The 9,894-nt window shown below is 49.6% G+C and overlaps 1 protein-coding gene across 2 annotated transcripts in view; it reads right to left on the bottom strand.

Moving 5' to 3' along the window:
* Positions 1-582: 582 nt before the first annotated feature.
* LOC144735745 (alpha-N-acetylneuraminide alpha-2,8-sialyltransferase-like) overlaps positions 583-9,894 on the bottom strand; it is a 73,360-nt gene continuing 64,048 nt past the window's right edge. For both annotated transcript variants that reach the window (XM_078618242.1, XM_078618243.1), the window contains exons 10-12: positions 9,609-9,726; positions 9,343-9,477; positions 583-7,766 (exon numbers count right to left, since the gene is read on the bottom strand). In XM_078618242.1, coding sequence (XP_078474368.1) covers positions 7,446-7,766; positions 9,343-9,477; positions 9,609-9,726 — 574 coding nt within the window. In that variant the 3' untranslated portion in view covers positions 583-7,445. The remainder of the gene's footprint in view (positions 7,767-9,342; positions 9,478-9,608; positions 9,727-9,894) is intronic.

Genomic DNA, 9,894 nt, shown 5'->3' with positions numbered 1-9,894 from the left:
AATATAGAATTGTTACAACAACACTAATTGTTATAACAACACTCCTACAACATCAGAGTGCAGCGCCACATTAAATACGCACTACAATGACAGTTTAAAGCGATTTTAAGCATGTTTTATTTTAAAAGTGGAAATATGGTTTTGGGGGGGGGGCAGAGCTTTGTGACGTCATATTTGCGGGGGGGGGGGGGTCTGACTTGTTGTGACGCCGTGTGACGAGGGGGGGGGGGGTAAAAAATTGTCCAAAATCGCGTGACATCATTTATGGACAGCCCCGTAGCGGGTTAGCGCGTTGCGCTACGAACCCGGCAAACCCGAGTTCGATTCCCGCTCACGGCCAACACCAGTGACGATTATTATCTGAACCGGTCCTGGGCCTCCCCCAGGTCGACTCAGCCTCAGATGAGTACCTGGTGCGGTGTGTCATAAACATCGCCACTGGGGAGACAAAGGCGGCCGGGCGTGGTGCTAGCTATACGGGGGATCTTTGTCTTGTTGGTAGTTGGTGGTGGTGGTGGTAACAGTGAATGCTATATAAATGGTTAAACAAAGTGCGGAATGAATGAGCAGTGGGAAAGTTGATAAAACGACCAACCTTTATTTCCCACTGGATAAGTGATCCCACAATTGTACAAACACACACACAAACGTAAACATAGCCCTCGTCGTTATCATCTCACGGCGAAGTAACGCGAGTCAATGAACCTACAAAAAATTCACATTGTCAGTGGAGCGACCTCGAGTGACTGGGCGATGAGGGTGGGTGGCGTCACAAAAAAGCTTCGAGGTTTTTGCGTTGGCCGGGGGAGCGGTGGCGCAGTGGTGAGCGCGACTCGCGAGGTCGATTCACACTCACGGCCAACGTCAGTGGCGAAGTGGTAATTCGAACTGGTCCTCCGAAGACAAAGATCATCCCACACCCCCGGTGTAGCCTCAAATTTGAAGCATGAAACTGGTCAACACACTTTTTCTGGCATAAGGTATTCCAACGGGTTTAAGGTAATTTTGGGGTGCCGATTCCAAATTTGTCTATCACATCAGGTTTTTGAGATATCAAATGTTGCATTTTCAATAAAAACTGCAGAAGAAAAATATTAAATAAATGTGTATATCTACATAAAATTATATTATAAACACACTATCCTAAAAATACAGCACCATATTTTAACGCTAAAGCAGTCACTGACTCGTAACAACTTGCAATCATAAGTGACAGAGATAATTTCGGGTAAAATCAATGAAAATGGGGTATGCCGATAGCATAAAAATGAGATGTGATAGAGCAAATCTGAGATCAGATTTCGAATCAGCACCCTGAAATTAGTCTAGAACAGCTGCAAAAGTCCAGGCCAGAAAAAAATGTTTTTTTTTTGTTGACAGTGAAATAGACTGTGGGGCCAAGTGCTGTCAGCGTGCACCTCCGAAGGCAGGCACGGAACGCGAGCGGGTGGGTGGGCCAGCACCGCGCCCGACCGCCTTTGTCTCCCCAGGACCAGTTCAGGTAATCGCCGCCGGTGTTGGCCGTGAGCTGGCATCGATCAAACTCGGGTCGCCGGATCTGTATGGCGCAGCGCGCGAACAGCAACACTACCGCTCCCCCACGCTGGATGACCAGCATGGTGAAGTATGGTCAACCAAGCCTCATGACTCACACGGCGTGGGGAGGGCGGAGGCCTTCATCTAGCAGTGGATGGCCAAAGGGTCTGTAATGTTTTTCTTTTTAAAATGACACATTAAAACTCAAATCTATTGGAATCTTAGATCAATAACAATCGATGCGAATCAATAACAATCGATGCGAATCAATAACAGTAGATGCAAATACTTATTGACATCTCCACGGTGTTATCACGATATGTGTGCCTTCACGATATGTGTGCCTTCCTTTCGTCAGTGGTGAGCGCCTTGCTTCCATTTAGCTGTCCGTGATTACTCCGTGGGCAATGTCACTCGATGGGCAATGTTAGTCAATGGACAATGCTCGTCTATGGGCAATGTGTCTATGGGCAATGTCAGTCCATAGGCAATGTTATTCCATCAGCAATGTTAGTCTATGGGCAATGTTAGTCTATGGGCAATGTTAGTCTATGGGCAATGTAAGTCAATGGACAATGCTAGTCTATGAGCAATGTTAGTCTATGGGCAATGTTAGTCTATGGGCAATAATAGTTCATGGGCAATGTTAGTCTGTGGGCAATTTACATCTATGGGCAATGTTAGTCTATGGGCAATGTTAGTCTGTGGGCAATGTTAGTCTATGGGCAATGTTAGTCTATGGGCAATGTTAGTCTGTGGGCAATGTTAGTCTATGGGCAATAATAGTTCATGGGCAATGTTAATCTATGGGCAATGTTAGTCTATGGGCAATGTTAGTCTATGGGCAATGTAAGTCAATGGACAATGCTAGTCTATGAGCAATGTTAGTCTATGGGCAATGTTAGTCTATGGGCAATAATAGTTCATGGGCAATGTTAGTCTGTGGGCAATTTACATCTATGGGCAATGTTAGTCTATGGGCAATGTTAGTCTGTGGGCAATGTTAGTCTATGGGCAATAATAGTTCATGGGCAATGTTAGTCTGTGGGCAATTTACATCTATGGGCAATGTTAGTCTATGGGCAATGTTAGTCTGTGGGCAATGTTAGTATATGGGCAATGTTAGTTTATGGGCAATGTTAGTCTATGGATCGTGCTCGTCCGAGATAAGATAAGTAACAACAACAAACCCGCATCGAGTTTCTTACGCCCCAGTTGCATCCGATCGTTCGAACCGCGTCTACGCCGAGACTTTATTCGCTGTCTTCCCCTCTGCTTCTATACTGTCCCCCATATACATTTACCAGCTAAGACAGCATTTATATATATGTGTGTCCGCACGTTAGAATATTTTTAAAATAAAACTAATTCTCATTGCACGTTTCGCCGGCGAAAACACACACACACGCGTGCCTATGTTTGTTTATCGCTCTCAACATTTTTTTTGCGTGCGACTAACCGGTTTAACCTGGTTTCCCCCCACCCCACCTATTGCGGTAACCGATTATGCAACAAAAAACAACAACAAACCACGCGCCTTCATGCGCATCGACTCAAAAATCCCTTCGCAAATTTTTGCCCGTACACTTTTTTTTATCGACCAAAACGCCAAACGCCTCCGCCATTCGCCACCAGGTGGTGGTGACGCGCGCCGCCCACGTGGTCTGTGCCAGGCCAGGCCACGTGCACGCCGAGGTCACGCGAAGTGCCGTCAAACGCGCCACGCTTGCTGCCAGGAGGAGGGTCACGGGACCAACCCTGCAAGTGCCTTGGCTTTGATGGACTGAGAGCAAATATTATCCATGATAGAGGTGTATTTTTTTTTTGGGCTAAATCGCGTACAGACAAATGCATACCCGTCAACCCGTACGGTTTAACCCCGTGTTATTGTACAGGGAAAGGTAGTTTTTCAGATCCATACGGAGAACAGCCGTTTCAATACCGGCAACAAGAAAAGAATTGTGTCCATTTGTTTGTGTTTCTCCCTTGTGATGGGACTTTGTAGGATGAACTTTGAGATTTATAAGGAGCACGGGGTGACCAATACGGTCTCAATTGGTCTTTAATAAACTAGGGCACTGATGAGGGGTTAACAGGTAATGTCTCCAGGCCATTCTTTGTGAGGTCTTCCTCTCCTTTTCTTAAAGGCCACACATCTTCCTTCAAGGTCCTGCCCCTCTTTGTCATCGGTCCCCACCACTTTCTTAAAATTCCCACCATTCTTAAAAGGTCCTCCACCTCTTTCTTCAAGGCCCAGTGGTCATTTCTGTCCGCGAATGATTCCAAGCCTTCCGTGGTGGCAATATAAATAATATCGCTATCATAATTGTTATTTTACCCTTCTATCTGGCAACAAAACTGACACCTTTTTTACAAGGAGTCATGTTTGCATAGACCACAATACCTGCAGTCATAATGCAAACAAAAAACATAACTCTGATAATGTATCCAATCGTGTAAATGCTTACCCCGAGCTCTCATACTCTGATGGTGCATTGTCTTTGAGTTGTGCGCCTTTTGGCGTCATCTGGTCCAACACCATGTTAGACTAGGCTCAAAGGAAAGCTGTCTCGGGTGTGGACCAATCAACTTCAAGGACAGTACATACATTATCAAAGTTATGTTTTTGTTTGCATTATGACTGCAGGTATTGTGGTCTATGCAAACATGACTCCTTGTAAAAAAAGGTGTCAGTTTTGTTGCCAGATAAAAGGGTTAAAAAACAATTATCATATTTTTTTACTGGCAAATGAGGTTCCAATGGAATATCGCTATCGTCGTCATTGAAATGGCTCGGCGAGACTAAGGCCGCTTGCTCGGGATTATTGGGGTTCGTAGTTAATGCCCGAGAGCCCAGAGGGCCCAGTCTAAGGCACGTGCAACGATTCCTGACGGTTCAGTGCTAAAACACCTCAGGCCCATAAAATGCGAAGGGCACACTTCGGCTGCAGAGGATGTCCGATGTAAATAGCTGCGACTTCGGAGAGCCAGGCTAAGGCACGTAAACTACAGCTACTAACTCTTAGGGCTGAGTGTTCGAGGTTATAGATTCCATGCAGAGGGGCGACAGGACGAGGAAGGGGAATGTGCGATGGAGAAGAGGTGAGGATTTAAGAGAGGAACGGAAGGAGGTTAAGGAGGTGGATTGATAAAATGTACAGGGGAGTTGTTGAGTCTGTGGGCAGTGTTGAGTCGATGGGTAAGTGTTGACTCTATGGGGAGCAGTGCTGAGTCTATGTACAGGGGAAGTTGATTCCCGTGGAAGCATACATATTACAGAATTGCCATATATTTTCTACCATGAAACATAGATAACTGTGATCACACCGAAAAACAATCATAATCACCCTTTACACACCGCGAAGAAAGTAATAAATTAAGTTTCTGTATCTGCGCAAGTTGCACATCCACTTTGGAGATCGTAACGTTTACATGTGAGAGAGGGCATTGAGGGGATTGTAAACAGAAAGACTAAATATCCTGGGTCACAGCTGTCATGGTTGCTGTGGTTGTTGTAGTTGTTGTTGCTGTCGTTGTTGTGGTTGTTGTTGTTGTGGTTGTTTTCGTTGTTGCGGTTGTTGTTGCGGTGGTTGTTGTGGTTGTTGTTGCGGGTAAGTACGCGTGAGTGCGTGCACGTGTTCACGAACCCGTCCGTGCGTACCCTTTCAGCGTCACCTCGCTGATCTCGTCAATTAGCTACATACTACATACCGTCGGTCACGCGAACTCCCTCGTCATCCTCGCAAGCGGCGGCGGCGATGGCTTCTGGCCAAGTCATCGAACGAAGACGGCAATCACCGCATCGTCGCCGCGCGGTGCTTTCGGACGCGCTTCTGTGGCCGTCTGGAACGCTCCTTCCTTTAGAAATTATTGTTGTTGTGTTTAGTTTGCTGTTCTTCCCTCCCCCCTACACCTCCTATTAGCGCGGTTGGCTACGTACGGTGGTGAGAAAGAAGTTCAACATATTACGTACGAAAAATCAGAATAGGCTTTACCCTTTCTGTCAATAAAACAGGAGGTATCTATTTGGTGTTTGAACCAAATAAAAACCTATCGCAAGGAGTCAAGCACCACATTAACCAAACACGTTACTTGTGGTGAATATGCAAACAAACATGGCTCTGATAAAAAATGGACGTTGTCTTTGAAATGGATTGGCCTACACCAGAGACAGCAGCCTTCTTTAGGGCCTAGTCTCACCACCAGTGTCAGACCAGAGAACGCCAAAAGGCGAACAGCACAAGGACAATGCACGTGTATAGTTGCATGTATAGTTCGTGGTGAGCAGCTAAATCATGAGATACCTTTTATGCCAGCATCAAAGCATGAAAAATAATAAAAGGTGTTTACCCTCTCTGGCAATAAAACGGGAATTGTGTTAAGATATTCAAACACCTAAATAAATACCGAATGTCGTTCATATGACGTTCCTGCTGCCCGACAACGCGGCGGGAGGCAGTAGTTGGGTTCCCGAAGAACGTCGCGTTATTGAAACATGCCGCGGTAATAAATAATATATAATGCAGGAGGTAAAGCACGGTCCGCAATAACGTGCATGAAATGCGTACGCAGGGCCCAACGAAGCACCCCAATGCCTTGTTGTGTAGGTAGCATCTATAAGCATCTAAAACCTGGGTACCGGGGGGAACGTGGGTTCTGGTGGGGGAACGCGAGTTCTGGAGGAGGAACGTGAGTTCTGGTGGTGGAACGTGGGTTCTGGAGGAGGAACGTGGGTTCTGAAAGGGGAACGTGGGTTCTGGAGGGGGAACGCGAGTTCTGGAGGAGGAACGTGAGTTCTGGTGGTGGAACGTGGGTTCTGGAGGAAGAACGTGGGTTCTGAAAGGGGAACGTGGGTTCTGGAGGGGGAACGCGAGTTCTGGAGGAGGAACGCGAGTTCTGGAGGAGGAACGTGAGTTCTGGTGGTGGAACGTGGGTTCTGGAGGAAGAACGTGGGTTCTGAAAGGGGAACGTGGGTTCTGGAGGGGGAACACGAGTTCTGGAGGAGGAACGTGAGTTCTGGTGGTGGAACGTGGGTTCTGGAGGAGGAACGCGAGTTCTGGAGGAGGAACGTGAGTTCTGGTGGTGGAACGTGGGTTCTGGAGGAAGAACGTGGGTTCTGAAAGGGGAACGTGGGTTCTGGAGGGGGAACGCGAGTTCTGGAGGAGGAACGTGAGTTCTGGTGGTGGAACATGGGTTCTGGAGGAAGAACGTGGGATCTGAAAGGGGAACGTGGGTTCTGGAGGAGGAACGCGAGTTCTGGAGGAGGAACGTGAGTTCTGGTGGTGGAACGTGGGTTCTGGAGGAAGAACGTGGGTTCTGAAAGGGTGAACGTGGGTTCTGGAGGAGGAACGCGAGTTCTGGAGGAGGAACGTGAGTTCTGGTGGTGGAACGTGGGTTCTGGAGGAAGAACGTGCGTTCTGAAAGGGGAACGTGGGTTCTGGAGGGGGAACGCGAGTTCTGGAGGAGGAACGCGAGTTCTGGAGGAGGAACGTGAGTTCTGGTAGTGGAACGTGGGTTCTGGAGGAAGAACGTGGGTTCTGAAAGGGGAACGTGGGTTCTGGAGGGGGAACACGAGTTCTGGAGGAGGAACGCGAGTTCTGGAGGAGGAACGTGAGTTCTGGTGGTGGAACGTGGGTTCTGGAGGAAGAACGTGGGTTCTGAAAGGGGAACGTGGGTTCTGGAGGGGGAACGCGAGTTCTGGAGGAGGAACGTGAGTTCTGGTGGTGGAACGTGGGTTCTGGAGGAAGAACGTGGGTTCTGAAAGGGGAACGTGGGTTCTGGAGGAGGAACGTGAGTTCTGGTGGTGGAACGTGGGTTCTGGAGGAAGAACGTGGGTTCTGAAAGGGGAACGTGGGTTCTGTTGGGGGATGCGGGTTCTGGAGGGAACCGCCGCCACCACCGCGGCACCATCACTGACCCCCGCAAGCGTTCACGTGCAGGCGGAGCACCCCGCGGCTGTGCAGCCGCAGAAGTTCGGCAAACTCGCTGGGCATGGAGTGCACTTTCTTGGGCTGCTGGTCGTCATAGTAGTGGTGGGGCAACTGGCGGCCCTGCGGTGGGTCGACAGGGGCGGCCGCGGCGGCCTGCGCCCCCTTCTTACTCTTCCTGCTCCTCTTCGGCTTCCTCCTCCTCTGGTCCTCTTTCACCTGCGCTGGGGTGGGCAGGTCGTGCACGAACGGCCAGAAGCCATAGACGTGCACCTCGTCGCACAGGTCCATGGCCACGCTCGTCTGGGGGGAGGGGGGGTAGGGGCGAGTGAGAGATGTTTTGGGAAACACGGGGAGAATGTGGTAGAAGTGTGCGCAGTCTATTTAAACTATTACACCATTTTTAGCTGGTTATAGTACGAATGTTTAATGTGCATTCCATCTGAGGATCCCAATGCGTAAGAAACCACTGAGCTGCTATCTTGCTCTTCTTTCATGCAACGACCTCCTGCATACCAGGCAAGGTAGTTAACATCTCCTCGCCACCATGATGATGATGAGAGAGAGAGAGACACGCAAACTCCAAATATACAGCAGGCGTCAGGGTCGGGATCGAACCCACGACCTCCTGTATACCAGGCAAGGTAGTTAACATCTCCTTGCCACCGTTATGATGATGAGAGAGAGAGACACGCAAACTGCAAATATACAGCAGGCGTCAGGGTTGGGATCAAACCCACGTCCTCCTGTACACCAGGCGAGGCAGTTGGCATCTCCTAGCCACCGTAGCAGTTCACTCATAAGAAAATGCTCAGACTTACTTAGGAGGGAAGATGCAAGGGAAAGTTGGGAGACACGGGAAGACACAAGGATACACGGAGAGACACAAGGAGACATGGGGAGACACGGGGAGACACAAGGATACACGGAAAGACACAGGGAAGACACAAGGAGACACGGGGAGACACGGGGAGACACAGGCCGAAGCTGCACCTTGACTCAAACCCAGTTCGTCTCATCTCTTGATTGGTGCTTCAGTATTAACCACTATCTGATTGTGCTACCAGCACACCTGGCCATCTTGGCCTCTGGTCGATATTTTGATACGCGTCTTGATTTTATACGTGGCACATTAGGAATGGACCACTCTTTTAATTATTTCCTCGTACAGCAATGGAGTAAAGTGTGGTTTTGTGAAGGTCCCTTATGTGCTGTGCAGTACATCAATGCTCGTGTGGACACCAGCAAGCGATACTGAGTTGGGCCTGTAGGTGGCTGGCAGGGTTTATGAGTAACCTGACCTGTACACCAGTCACGTGGTTAATGGCGACTGGGTTGAGAATTTCTCTATGACACACGTGCTGTTGCATTTTACAGATTATCACAATTAATGTGTGAGCCCTCGATTTGGAGCACCTGCCCACGTCCTTCATTTCGAGTGTGCAACATATAGGTTGGAGGACTACCTTCTTTTAATTTATACTTTGACGTATTGGGATGCCCTCTCCAGTGGGGGCAAGTTTTTACGCATACAGTAAATTGAATTAATGAAACAAAAAGGGAGACGCGGGGGGACGCAGGAAGACACGGGAGGCAGGGGTGTAGACACGGGGAGACACTGGGAGACTGGGAGACACGGGAGACAGGGAGGCAGAGGTGTAGACACTGGGAGACAATGAGAGAAATGGGAGACACTGCCAGACACGGGGAGACACGAGCAGGCAGAGGTGTAGACACTTGGAGATACGGGGAGACACTGGGAGGTAGGGTATAGACGCTGGGAGACACGGGGAGGCACTGAGAGACACGGGTGTAGACACTGGGAGACATGCCGTGACACTGGGAGACACTGGAGACGGTTCCCGTGGCGCATTGTTACCATCATGAGGCCCGAGGTGATGTGCGACTCCTTGACGCCGCGTTTCTTCCAGAAGCGGGAGATGGCCCTCATGTAGGAGGGGTTGAAGATGGCCACGCGCTGCTGGGACTCAAAGTCGTCCAGGGTAAATATGGCCTGGGGGGCGTGGGGGGAGGAAGGGGGGCGGGGGGAGTGAGGAATCGCTGCCGCGTGTGATCCCGTATGGACACGTGGTGCACAGGTGGATACTGGTGGACACGGTTGGATGTGAGTGGGCCCGTAGTTACCCTGTACGCGAGCGACGTGTACGCAGATACAGAGAAGGCGGGGATGAGCAGGATGCTGGCGCCGTACGAAGACATCTTCCTGATGAACTCCTTTCTTCTCCCGATCAGGGACTCGAATCTACACACACACGGGGTTACACACACACACACACGGGGTTACACACACACACACGGGGTTACACACACACACACACGGGGTTACACACACACACACACACACGGGGTCACACACACACACACACGGGGTTACACACACACACACACGGGGTTACACACATACACACAC

Source organism: Lampetra planeri, chromosome 57 (assembly GCF_965212315.1).
Source record: "Lampetra planeri chromosome 57, kcLamPlan1.2.h2, whole genome shotgun sequence".
NCBI lineage: Eukaryota > Metazoa > Chordata > Hyperoartia > Petromyzontiformes > Petromyzontidae > Lampetra > Lampetra planeri.
Note: the sequence above shows the minus strand (reverse complement) of the source record. Positions and strands in the feature narration are given on the sequence as shown.